Source organism: Eptesicus fuscus, chromosome 20, assembly GCF_027574615.1.
Source record: "Eptesicus fuscus isolate TK198812 chromosome 20, DD_ASM_mEF_20220401, whole genome shotgun sequence".
NCBI classification, from domain to species: domain Eukaryota; kingdom Metazoa; phylum Chordata; class Mammalia; order Chiroptera; family Vespertilionidae; genus Eptesicus; species Eptesicus fuscus.
Window position 1 is genome coordinate 41,844,115 of NC_072492.1, and position 13,142 is coordinate 41,857,256.

At 40.0% G+C, this 13,142-nt stretch overlaps 1 protein-coding gene across 2 annotated transcripts in view; it reads right to left on the reverse strand.

Annotated features, from left to right (window-relative positions):
• The window catches only part of KPNB1 (karyopherin subunit beta 1), a 28,269-nt gene that overhangs the window by 11,608 nt on the left and 3,519 nt on the right, over positions 1–13,142 (reverse strand). For both annotated transcript variants that reach the window (XM_028128743.2, XM_054709078.1), the window contains exons 4-12: positions 10,334–10,534; positions 9,243–9,395; positions 6,603–6,662; positions 5,970–6,059; positions 5,506–5,616; positions 4,649–4,750; positions 2,967–3,191; positions 1,908–2,099; positions 1,015–1,145 (exon numbers count right to left, since the gene is read on the reverse strand). In XM_028128743.2, the coding sequence (XP_027984544.1) occupies positions 1,015–1,145; positions 1,908–2,099; positions 2,967–3,191; positions 4,649–4,750; positions 5,506–5,616; positions 5,970–6,059; positions 6,603–6,662; positions 9,243–9,395; positions 10,334–10,534 (1,265 nt within the window). The remainder of the gene's footprint in view (positions 1–1,014; positions 1,146–1,907; positions 2,100–2,966; positions 3,192–4,648; positions 4,751–5,505; positions 5,617–5,969; positions 6,060–6,602; positions 6,663–9,242; positions 9,396–10,333; positions 10,535–13,142) is intronic.

The window sequence follows — 13,142 nt, forward strand, 5'->3', positions numbered from 1 at the left end:
TTGAGTTTGGCAACAAAATACAGCCAGGAAATAAATGTTCAACCTTTGAGCCAATGACTATGTTCACTATGGCCTCCACACCTGGTTAAACTATTGAATGGCCTTTCTGGAAATAGGCTATAATTATAAGAAAAGTTAGATAAAAATGATGGAGAACCTATGTGGACAATTAAAGAGGTTGCCTGAGTAGCTAAGAAAAAAGCATCTAAATTTTCCTCATTCATCTATGAGAGATGCCTTTATATATAATTTTGAACAGAGAAGTGGAAATAAACAAGGTGAGCCTGAAGAATTTATACATAGCCCTCTTCCTTAATGGTTTCTTTTCCTTTTAAAAAATATTTTTATTAATTTCAGAAAGGAAGGAAGAAAGAGATAGAAACATCAATGACGAGAGAGAATCACTGTTTGGCTGCCTCCTCACATCCCCCATTGGGGATGGAGCCCGCAGCCCTGACAGGGAATCGAACTGTGACCTCCTGGTTCATAGGTCAATGCTCAACCACTGTCCACACTGGCCCGGCCTTAATGATTTCTTTTGAGCATGGCTTTAGTAAGTATAGTTCACACAAAACCAAAATAATTCAAGGTTGTCCCCAACTTGTAACCCCTTAAAACTACATTTCAAAGCTCATTTACAAAACAACTGCATTTAATGGTAAGTTTTGCATCTAATATCATAAATGGTAATTAATGATCTCACGTGGCAACTAAATTCATAACAAGAGCTACTATTTCTCTTATACCATAATCAAACAGTCCTGCTAACGGTAGGCACTGCAAAATGAAAGAATCTCTCTAGATTACTCTGTAAGAAATGAGACTATTTTCTGACTTTAACTGTAAGCTGAACAATTCTAGTTATACTTCTTTCTCTCTCTTATTTAAACAAATAATCTACTACAGGATTCTTTTAATTCCTCCTATTATAATGTTTCTGTGACTAGGTTAGACAGCCCCCTCCCCCCCACAGGAGGCAGGAGCTGAATGCAAAGACACCTAGTAAGAAGTTACCTGTCTGTGGTCTCCAGGAGCTTCTGAACTATGAGTTCAAAAGAAGAAGACAAGCAATAGGTAGCTGGTTCTTCCTGATCATCGGCTACGTCTGCAGCTTCATAAGCAGCTTCAGCCAGACTAGAGAAAGCCTTAAAACCAAAGAGAGTTAACACTACTCCTGAAAAGAACCCTACCCCAGGATTACCTCATTTTTCCTTAAGATACCTTGGGCAGTGTTCCTCTCCAACTGATCTAAGAATATATCAATGCTAGTGAATTCTCAATGTTTTCGGTCAAGGTCATCTCAAAACAACATTTTATAGGGGTCCTTAAAATTAAATGTTTACTTATTTACATTCTGCTTGTGCTGCCCAAAACTCTCTAAGCAGCAGAGTACTTTCCCCTACCACAAATGCCTGCCACTTCTACTTCTAATCACAGAAAGGCTTTTAGCCCCCACTTTTCCTCATTTGAACTTCCTCCCCCACACCCCCAAAAGTCCCTAGTGAACTACATTCAGCCCATATTGACTCAGCACTTACACCGCCTACCTTCCTTTCCTCTTGCCCCCTTCTCAGCAATTGTACTTTTTGTAGCCAGCAACTCTCTACTTTAATCTAAATTTCTTCTCCCCAAGCAACTGAAGAAAGAAAATGGAGTCCAGATAGTTTTCCCACTGGGTGAGCATGACTGTTTTCAATGGCTGAGGAACTGAACCAGTCACCATGAGTCACCAGCTCCTCCTGGCTAATGCAGTTGACATCTCCCCACATTTAACTGAAGAAATTAGAAAGGAGATGCTATTCAGAAAAAGCCTTCCAGGGAGGCAGACCCATTTCTCTCCCACACCTCATATTTCCTTGCCAATGTTTTAGCCAAGATCCTTATCTCACCAGGAGAAATTCCCTTACCCAGCACACATTTGAAGCCACTCTGGGTTCAGCACTGAGGCCCTCGATCAGACACTGCAGCAGGGGCGTCAAGTAGACATCATTGATGGCAGCTTCAGGGAGCAGTTCACAAATTCTGCCCACAGTCCATGCAGTTGTATCTCGAACAACTACACTGGGGTCTTTCATTAATTCTATTAGGGTGGGCATAGCCTGAAAATACAATAGTTATTAGCAAGGCAAAACAAAGGTTAAAACTCATGTTGATTAATACCTCAGGAGAGGAAATTCTAATGGTTAGGTTTTAACTCAAAAGCATCAAGATGGTTTTGTCATTTTAAAGACATGCTTGTCAAATATCCAGTAATAAAGTAAAGTGAAAAGTCCTCCTCTCTTCACCAAATTCCAGTATACAGTTTTCTGCAGGGTTTGGTGTGACTTTTCAGCAAGCAGTCCTTACTAAATCGCTTAGGTTGAGATCCCAGGAAGCAGCTATGATGGCATTTGGCTATATACTGAAAGGTTCAGTTCTCTACATACTAAACTCAATTATAATGGACTCCTGTCATCTTAAATAGCAAAATAAGTACAATATTTCCATAAGAATTTTCATTACATAAATGTCATTTTGTCCTAGGGACAGAATAGTCACATCATTAAAAATTAAAGAAATGTTTATGATACATTAAGAGAAAAAAACAAGTTAAGAGATTATTTGCACAGTAAGATCTCCATCCTGTTGCACATATTATAGTCATACTGAAAAAGACTACAAGGATAAATACCAAGAGTTAGAATGTTATCCCTAGACAAGGGAATTGGAGATGACATGTTCATTTTGGCCTTTTCTGCATTTTTCAAAATTCATGTCTTTTTTGTAATAAAAAGTTAAAATAAATATATTTTTTGAACATTCACACAGAAATATGTTTTACCCTTCATTGGCAGCAAATAGCTATCCACAAATAACTTTTGTGGGTGACTAATTACAGCTTTTTAAAAATAAAGGCACACTTTCAAGCAAATAACTTAAACAAACAATAAATCTCATTTCCCACCCCAAAACTTCCTCAGCTTCACCTGTATAACTAGTGGTTTGAGCTGATTGGGCTCTGGTCCTTCCAAGATACAGCCAAAAGCCATCACTGCTGCATCCCGGTACCGCCAATCAGGGTTCTTGATGTGTTCTTTAATGAAGGGGAGGACATGGGGGACAATGTCATCTTCACAGCAGGTGGCCAGAAGCATGATGCACACCCCGGCTGCTTTGCAGGGATTCCAGTCGTCATCATCATCATTTTCATCCTGGAGAAGAAAATCACTTTCATTCACAAGGTACTCTGGCTATTCCCAAGTGTCATTAGAACTTAAGCTATGTGGATGGAAATAAAACAAAACCTTTATAATTTACTAGAGGCCCAGTGCACGGATTCATGCACCAGTGGGGTCCCTCGGCCTGACATGTGGGGATCAGGCGGAAACCAGCTCTCCAACATCTCCCGAGGGGTCCCAGATTGTGAGAGGGAGGTTCTCGGGTGATGCATCCTGGAATCGGGCTCCCTCTTCTCCGGTTCCTGGTGTATCACCTGAGAACCACAGCTGCCAAGTCACCGCAGCTCAGCAGCTCTTGCATTGAGCGTCTACCCCCTGGTGGTCGGTCAGTGTGTGTCATAGCTACCAGTAGGCCAGTCACTTAGGCTTTTATATATATAGAAGACTAGAGGCCCAGTGCCTGAATTCGTGCACGCATGGGGTCCCTAGGCCTGGCTGGCAATCAGGGCCAATTGGGGCTATGGGAGGTTGGCCGGCCGGCAGGGGGAGGGTCTGTAGGAGGTTGGCCAGACCAGGAGGTTGGCTGTGGGAGCGTAAAGAGTAAAAGGCAGAACAAAAATGTATATGCCATATGATTCTAGTTATATACATAGTAGTTTAAGGTGCCTATGCAGTTTCAGATAATTACATACCTAAATGATGATTTGTTCCCAAACCAGAAAAGTACAACCAAAATATACAAAAGCAAAAATACTAAGGTCAAAAGATAAAAAATAGCAGCTATAAAACTGAGAGATGAGATAAAATTTTAAGGGAACACCTAGTCCATTTCAAACCAGACACATCACCACTTATCTTTTGAGATCGAAAGAGTCATGTACTTCCCAAAACCAAATTATTTCTTGTACACAAAGACATTTTGCTGGAAGTTATAGCACTGCTGCCTCAGAGCACTAGCACTGCCAGCTCTCTGGTAACATTTTACATGCACCAGAAGAGATGAAGCAATAGAAACAATTTTTCCCAACACCTCACCAAGGAAAACTGTAAGGCATAAATTCAAAAGGGAATGACTGCAACCAAGATACACTTCATATAAAACAATTTCTATATTTACTCATTAGATCCACTTCCTCATGAAGTCTTATTACTTGTATTTGAATGGCTTAAAACCTGCACCTCTATCTTCCTTTCTTTACCATAAATAACATTTGTAGCTCAAGTCTCTTCTGCTAGTTTGAACAACGTAGCACTCAGGAAATCAGAGCTGTATGTGGTTCATTCCTGCTCAAAACTGCAAAATTCTCCTTTACAAACAACTCAGAGCCTAGAGGATCTTATAGATCCAGCTCAGCAGTTCCCAATTCATCTATATCAGAGTATCAACTAGTTGAAGAGTTGCTGAATTCTTTCTTGGAAACTGTTCCACAGCAAACCAACCCATAACAAGGTTTCATCACGTACCTGGCTAGAATTGGAAGGTAACTCACCTGTTTAGTTAGTGTCTGTGTGAGGATTGGAACCAGGTACTGTAGTGCTCCCTTGGCATAAAACTTGCTGGTGTGCTCAGGGGGCCGTCCTTGTTCTGCTGCCTGAGGACAAACATAAGAGCAAATTCTGGATGCAAGAAACAAGCTATGATACTAAGGCATACAATGAGAGCTGCCCAGGGATCTGTACAGAAATACATGGAACAAATGGTAACATTCGCTATGATCTTTGAAGGCATTTATTTTTTGGTCTACTTCAATGAGATTCTTTTAGGCCTTAAAAGACCAACGCAATCTTAAGAATTACTCTTTTTTTCATAAGCTCAATTCATATTAACACAATGTCATCTATAACCTTAAGAATGCCAAAATAAGATTGTGTTTTTTGAAGTTCACCAAGACAATCAAGATGGGAAACAAAGATTCCAAGTGCAAAACTAACCCCCCCTTTTCCATATCTAATTTCTTCACTGAAGTTAGTAAACTATCGATTTCTACATCCAATACTTGCATTAGGACTTCCAAAAGGAAGTACTTTAGCACCAGATGTCACTTTGTTAAACTGTGGTTGCCTGCTGCCCCCTTGTGGTCACAGTACTAAAATGAGTATTTATTTATAATAAATCATGCCAGGCTGATAGGGAAAAACATGAGATGCCACATGATTGATCGGTCTCCCTCATAAATGGCTTTGGCTAGCAGAAAAATAAAAAGTTGTACAAATAGAGATACCCACGAAGTCCAGTCAGAATAAAGCTTTCCCAGAGGAGAACAATCACATCCACAAAGGAGATATAGCCCCAAAGCCCAGGCAGAGTCACAGCTCCCCGCCGCCCCCAACCGTCTCCCAGGCTCACCTCTGAAGCCTCAATGGCCAAATCCATTTCCTCATCACAGACATTGGACCAGAATTCTATCCCCTGTAGGGCCACTTCATCAATATCACTTTTCATTGCTTCAATTGTGATCTTAAGAGAAAAAACATAGCAACCCAGGCCCCACATAAGTGCTGGTTCAAGTTAGACCCCCTCCTCTAACCACAGACATTCAAGTTTCAAAAATGTAGATTTATAAAAGCTGTCTGAAGTGAAAGACAGAAAGAGGAAACAGGTTTTTTTAAATATACTCTTTTTACCAGAAGAAACAGGGCAAGCTTTCTTGGCACACTACTAATGAACATAAACATAACACTGGAACTCAAGAAATTTTCTTGATTAAATAACTGCAAGTAAAAAATTATAGAACTCACAAAAACACCCAATAAGAATGACGGACTTTGCAATTAGCTACATGCTCAAACACATAAAATAGAAATACTTACTGCAAAAAGAGCAGGACCCATATATGTCTCCATGTACTGATAATACAAGGACATTATTTTCACCAGATTCTGTAAGGCAGCCACTCGAACCTTTTACAAAGAGCAGATTAAATGATTTACCATTTAGTTTAGTTAAAAAGGCAATTAGACAAAAGTAACTACTTCACTCAAATGGGTCAATAACCTAAAGGGTCAAACTAGGAACATTTGGGTTATCATTCCCCCATGCAAGCCATAGCAGGACAAAACTTACTAATACCACTCAGACTAGATGTTACTTCAGGGGTCAAGATTAGGTTACAGCACTAGCAAAGCTGTTTCAATGGCTACACTGGAAAACAACCAATTAAAAAACTACTGCAATTAAGCAGCAAGGCGGATCAAAAACCATTTCTCCCCTAAACCCTTTTCAAGATGTCAGCTTTTAATATGTTAACTTTCCAAGTCCTGTTCTTTCCTTTTCTTTAATGTTGAAGAAAAATTCTTATTGGTCAAACCTTATTTCTTTTTTCTTTTTTTCAAACCTTATTTCTGAAGTCACCTGATTCTCAACATTTCAAACTAAAATGCTAGAGTTGGCATTTCCTAGGAAAGAAGAAGACAAGCCATATTATTCAAAGACCTCATACTTACCCTCGTATCTGGACACTGTGTGGCTTCACAAACCACCTGCATAATAAAGTGCCTTTCGGACTGCAGAAATAAAAGAGAATTACAAGAGTATAAACCATCCATATGAAAATTGCTAGACTATTATTTCAAGAAAAACCTTACTCCCTCCGGAACCCACACAATCCTGGACCAATCCAGCAGCTTTACCTTGACACAGTAATAGCACTGTGAAGGCTACAGAGTTTGCCCCCCCGTGTCTACATATGACCTACCCTCAAAGGAAGTCCCAACCTAGCTGGTTTGGCTCAGTGGTTGGAAGGGTTTCAGGTTAGATTCCTGGGCATTTACCTGGATTGCAGGTTTGATCCATGGTGCGTGCAGGAGGCAACCATCAATCTCGCACTGATGTTCTCCCCCACCCCCTCCATTCCACTCTCTAAAAAAATTCCTTGGGTGAAGATTAATAAAAACAAATAAAAAAACACACCTACAGTAGGAAAATCTGTTTCTTTGTATTTAAAAATTAAGAGAATTCAAAACATCTGCTTTATTTCAGAGACAAAACTGGTTTCCTGAGAGGTGGCAAATCCACATTAAATGCGGCAAGATATAGGAGAATAGAATGAACTTTGCTATTGTGTCCTAAATCTTCTGAAATCTAAAAAGAAAACCCCTATTTTCTAAGCAATTAGAATTTCAGTTTGCTTTGGCCTTCTTTAGACCTCCCTTCTTTGTCCACTATAAGGCCAAGGAATGGCAAAAAGCCCAGCTAAAGTGCCAAAATATATACAAAAATACTTTTAGACCATATGATCTAGCAATTCCACTTCTGGGTGTATATATAAAAGAACTGAAAGCAGGGTCTCAAAGATACACACACACACACACACACCCATGTTGATAGTAGCATTATTCTCGATAGAAGGTGGAAGAAAGCAACCCAAATGTCTAGTGACAGATAAATGGATAAACAAAATGTGGTATATACATACAATGGAATATTATTTTTTTCTGTTTTTATTCATTTTTAGAGAGGAAAGGAGAGGGAGAAGGAAGAGCTAGAAACATCGATGTGATGTGAGAGCAGAACATCAATTGGCTGCCTCCTGCACACCCCCTACTGGGGAATCGAGCCAGAAACCCAGGCATGTGCCCTGACTGGGAATCAAACCAGCGACCTCTTGGTTCATGGGTCAACACTTCTGACACATGCTACATGCAAGAACCCAAGACATTACACTAAGTGAAATAAAACAGTCACAAAAAGACAAATCAAATACTGCATGATCCACTTATATAAGCTATCTAGAGTAATCACAAAAACAGAAAGTAGAAAGTTAAGTAATCATAGAAACAGAAAGTAGAAAGATTGTTGCCAGGAATGGGGAAGGGGAAAACAGGCGTTGTTTAATGGATATAGTTTCAATTGCAAGATGAAAAAGTTCTGGAAATTGGTTGCAAAACAATGTGAATATACTTAACAATACTGAACTGTACACTTAAAAATGGTTAAGATGGTAAATTTTATGTTACTGTCTATTTTAACACAATTAAAAATAAGTAAATAATGAGAAAATACTTTCAGGAAAAATAAACTTTGTTTATATATTAATTTTCAAAAGCACCTTCCTCAGCCCAGCCGGGTGTGGCTCAGCGGTTGAGCGTCGACCCAGGAACCAAGAGGTCACCGGTTCAATTCCCGGTCAGGGCATATGCCCAGGTTGCGGGCTCGATCCCCAGTGGGGGGCGTGCAGCAGGTGGCCAATCAGTGATTCTCTCTCATCATTGATGTTTCTGTCTCTCTCTCCCTTCCTCTCTGAAATCAATAAAAATTTTAAAAAATTTTAAAAAAAAGCACCTTCCTCAGGAGGTATGAAACAGCCCAATTTCTTTTCTTTTTTAATCTTCACCCAAGGATGTTTTTTTTAAATTGATTTCAGAGAGAAGAAGGGAAGGAGAGAAACACCAATGTGAGAGAAACATCGACTGGCTCACCCCCTAAGTGCCCCAACCAGGAATCAAACCCACCACCTTTTGGTGCACAGGAGGATGCACCAAACCAACTAAGCCACACTGGTCAGAGCTGAAAAGCCCAATTTCTATAATCAAGGGGTTGGGGGTGGGGATTCCCAAGTACACTTTGTACTGCAAAAGGAAAACCTAAGCTTAGAAATCCTTCGGGTTACATTATTACCAAAGCCTGATTAAAAATGGCAAACACCTATTCCATGGCCACATCTCACAAATGTTAACTAGAAATGAATGCCTCCATCAACCCCGGACCTGGGAATCAACCTTGGAGCCATTCTCATTCAAGAACTGCCTGTCATCATGGAAAGATTAACAACCCTGTTGCCCAAACAGTGGAGTCCCCCCCCCAACCCCCAGCCTACTACTTCCCCATGCCTGTAATCCCTACTTCCCATATCAGCAGCTGGTTTATGGGGGGCTCAGAGCAGGTTTTTGTGGATGACCTGCTGCGTTCCCATACTACCAGCCGTACTTGAATAAACGCTCATATATGATTTTAAAAAAGAAAGAAACGAATGCCTCTAAACAAAACAGTCCTTTCTAAATCATAAACTTAAAAATTCCAAAAACTTTCATTTAACTCTCACTTCTCACCCTCTGAACTTACACCTTTTTGTCAAAAGCACTTACCTCTTTGTCAAAGTTAGCTTTGGTGAACTCCAATGAGTTCAGCAGTGCATTAGTAGCTGCTAGCTTCACATTATTACTAGGCTCTTCTTTCCTCATCCCCTGAATTATGGCAGTCAGAATCTCATTGGATTTATCTTGTAGCTGCTCTGGGTCCTGAAACGAGCAGAAGCGCAGTAAATATAATAATGAACTCATGACTAATCAGCCGTCTTTTTAAGTGTAAAATCCACTTGAGTGAGGATAATGACTTTCTCTAATCTTTCCGCACATATTTCCATGTAGGGTCAAAATATCCCAGCGGCTGGTTGTCCTAAAGTGATCCGAAACAAGTTAAACTCATCAACTTTATATCTGACTTCTTAGCATGATTCTGGACATGAGGTAATACTGTTTCTCCTGTTTTGTGCAAATGGAAATGGCAGTGTGATCCCTCCCCCTGCCCCCAGGTCGCCTCTCCCAACTGAAGTATAGCTTCAGAACATCTGAGGGCCAAGAATCAACACCTAGGCACACATCTAGGGAGTCTAAGCCCATGTCAAGTGCTAGGGACTTCTATACTTCAAGTCTGTGTATCAAAACAGACACTGCCCCCACCCCCCGTCCCCCAAAACACGTACAAACCTCAGACACCAAGAGTGGTAACGTGAGCAGCACCAACAGTCCTAGGAAGGCTGCATTTAATATACTGTGTTGTGGCTCCAATGACTAAACCAATGACAAGAGCTGGCAAACTGTTTCTATAAAACAGTCAATGAAAATGTAACAGCACCCATGGTACTGAGGATCTTGAGAAAGGATCAGATCAGGGATACTCCAAGATAAAGAATATCCTTAAAAGTCCAGAATCTATGTCTCTCCAAACACATGGAGTTTTTGACCCTCAAGTCTCTTAATTTTAGTACATGATTAACCATGTGAGGGTAAGTTAATTTAGGAGTCTAAATGAACAAATAAAGCAGTCCTACTTTCAAAACACTTTGCAGTAGCTTAGTTTTCTTTATAATACGGTAAAGATCATCCTGATATGTGCACGTAACAACTAGATGGAATCATAGCTATGTATGTTATAGATAAGATGAGGCAGCACTTACGATATCTTGGCAAATGTAACCAATAGCTTCCAATGTCGACTCTTTCATGTGCTCTGTGCTGTTGGGATTTGTGACATTGGCCACCAGCTGAGGAATGAGTTCTGGCCACTGGTTCACTGGGATCTCTGCACAAGCAATGCCAGCCACACACTGCGAGGCTGAACTAGGCCGGTAGGTTTCTGTGCCCAAAGTCTGCAAAACCTGCATGCACACACATACACCAAAAAAACAAGATGAAAGATATTAATTTCTAATACTATTTAAACTCTCATATCAATCTCTGAGTTTTCTATAACACAGAAAAGTAGAAAATGGCATATACAGTATAAGTCAGTTGTCGGAAAAAGAAAAAAAAAAGCTAGCCTCTATACCAATACCAGCACAATCAACATTGCCTCAGACCTCAGAAAAAAGACAAAGCAAAAAAGACCCGACCCCTACTTCCAAATGGAATTCTCCAGACAACTCATTTCAGTGTTCAACGCAAAGTAGAAAAGCAGCACTTGAGATAGCATTAAAAGGAGAAAGATGACAAAATTAGTCTTCTATGTTCCTTGCTGGAATTATGGAAGGATGCTCACAGCTTTGTTTTGTGTAAAGGGTGGGATTTTAGGATGAAGTTAACTAACTCTGGGGCACTCAAGTGGATCTGATTCCTAATCAACCCGTTTCAAGGAAGAGATTTTCCCACTCATGAAATGTGGAACACACCTTCTGTCTTCTAGTCATTGACAATTTAGCACCCTGGGTGACTTTCATAGTAACATCATTAGATACAGACATAAAGTTACTGATGTTACCAATACCTAAGAACCAATCCTTATTTAATTCCCAATCTGAAAGGATTTGATCTGTTTCCTCCCAAAATCAAAGAACTGTTCTCTCCACCATCAACAGATACCAAGCACTAGTCAGATATGCCAATTAAAATGAAATCCACTTATCATTAAACATACCTTGTTTGAAATGCTAATCATACAAGCATTTATGTAAAGGGTAAAGGCACATGTACAGATAAAGGCTGAAGCCACAATGGATCCAGGGTTAATTATTATCATGATCAGCTTATTTAGTCAATGAACTAAGAATCACCAGTCCACTCAAAAGGCAAACAGTTAACTGTTCCTGGCATGAACACAGGACAAAGAGTAGCTGCCAATTATTCAGGCCAACTCTGCTGACTGGGTCAGGTCACTTAGTATCCTGCTTTGTAGCTAATAATAATGAACTCCCCCCCCCCATCTTTCCCCCTTATACAGTATACTCCCAACAGCTCTACCCAATAAACAAACAGTTCTGATTCTAAATAAAGGTTTTGCTCTCTAGGGCTACTAAAGCTAGAGTGCACTGTAACAGAACTGTATGTCCAAAGTCTAAGGCAGTGGTTCTGAACCGTTCTAATGCCGCGACCCTTTAATACAGTTCCTCATGTTGTGGTGACCCCCAACCATAAAATTATTTTCATTGCTACTTCATAACTGTAATTTTGCTACTGTTAATGAATCGTAATGTAAATATCTGTGTTCTCCGATGGTCTTAGGCTCTACAGCAGTAGGCACTAGCAGGGTCGCGTTTTTATGTTATGTTTTAAAAAAACCAGGGGTGACCCATATGATAGGTAATAACCTGAAATAAAAATAAGAAACTAGTTCTCAATTGTGTCCAAAATCCAGATTTCAAAAAATAACCACCAGCATTGAGAAGGCATTAATGACCAAAATGTGCTATGAAAGGGAAAAGGCCAAGATAACTACTTCAGAGAGGGAGAGTGAGAGAAACATCAATGATCAGTTGCCTCCTCTAATGCCCCCTCCTGGGGATCAAGCCCAGAAACTCAGGCATGTGCCCTGACCGGGAATGGAAACGTGACCTTCTGGTTCATAGGTTAACACTCAACCAGTGAGCCACACTGGCAGGGCAATAATTGCTATTTTTTCCTTCATGCACAGGGGCTCAACAAGTTCTTATTCAAATTTCAGAAAAACTTTTGGGTCAAGAGTGATGTGACAAAAAAAGTAAGTCAGGCCCTAGCCAGTTTGACTCAGTGGATAGAGGGTTGGCCTACGGACTAAAGGGTGCCAGGTTCGATTCTGATCAAGGGCATATGCCCAGGTTGTGGGCTCGATCTCCAGTAGGGGGCAACGCCCATCAATGATTCTCTCTCATTGATGTTTCTCTCTCCTTTTCTCTCTGAAATCAATTTATTTAAAAAAATAAGTAAACAAATAAATAACTCACTTACAGTTCCAATTATGTCTTATCTCAATTTGGGCACTACAGCACAGGAATCAAGATTTGCAGTGATTGATGAAATAAACTTCATTTATATCAAACTGCTGAAGGGTGGATTAAAATTTTACTACATAAGCAGACTCAATGTGCATAAAAATAGTTCTATACATTTCAAAGAATATACAAAATAAGTTGCCTTCATAACCTAATTCCTTGTCATGGGTATATCCACGCAAGACTGGAGAAAGACGTATATAACTAGAAAAGAGAACTTATTGCCGAAAGGGGCGTTAATGTACCTAATGCTGACACCTAGAACCAAGAAATCGCAAATGAGACGTGTATAACCAGACCTGCACAAGTACACACAAGAATCCCCCACTAGTTCCCCTCAAATACCAAGGACCAATGATGCGTGACTTACTCTCTGTGCCTTATATATGTAGGACAGACAGTTAAAAAAAAAAAAGCAAAACACATCTGTTCATATATTCCATATCTTTTGCTACATCTAAAAATATGAATTTCTAATACAACAATAAAAAGATCACAAGAACTCCATGATGCAGAGTAACAA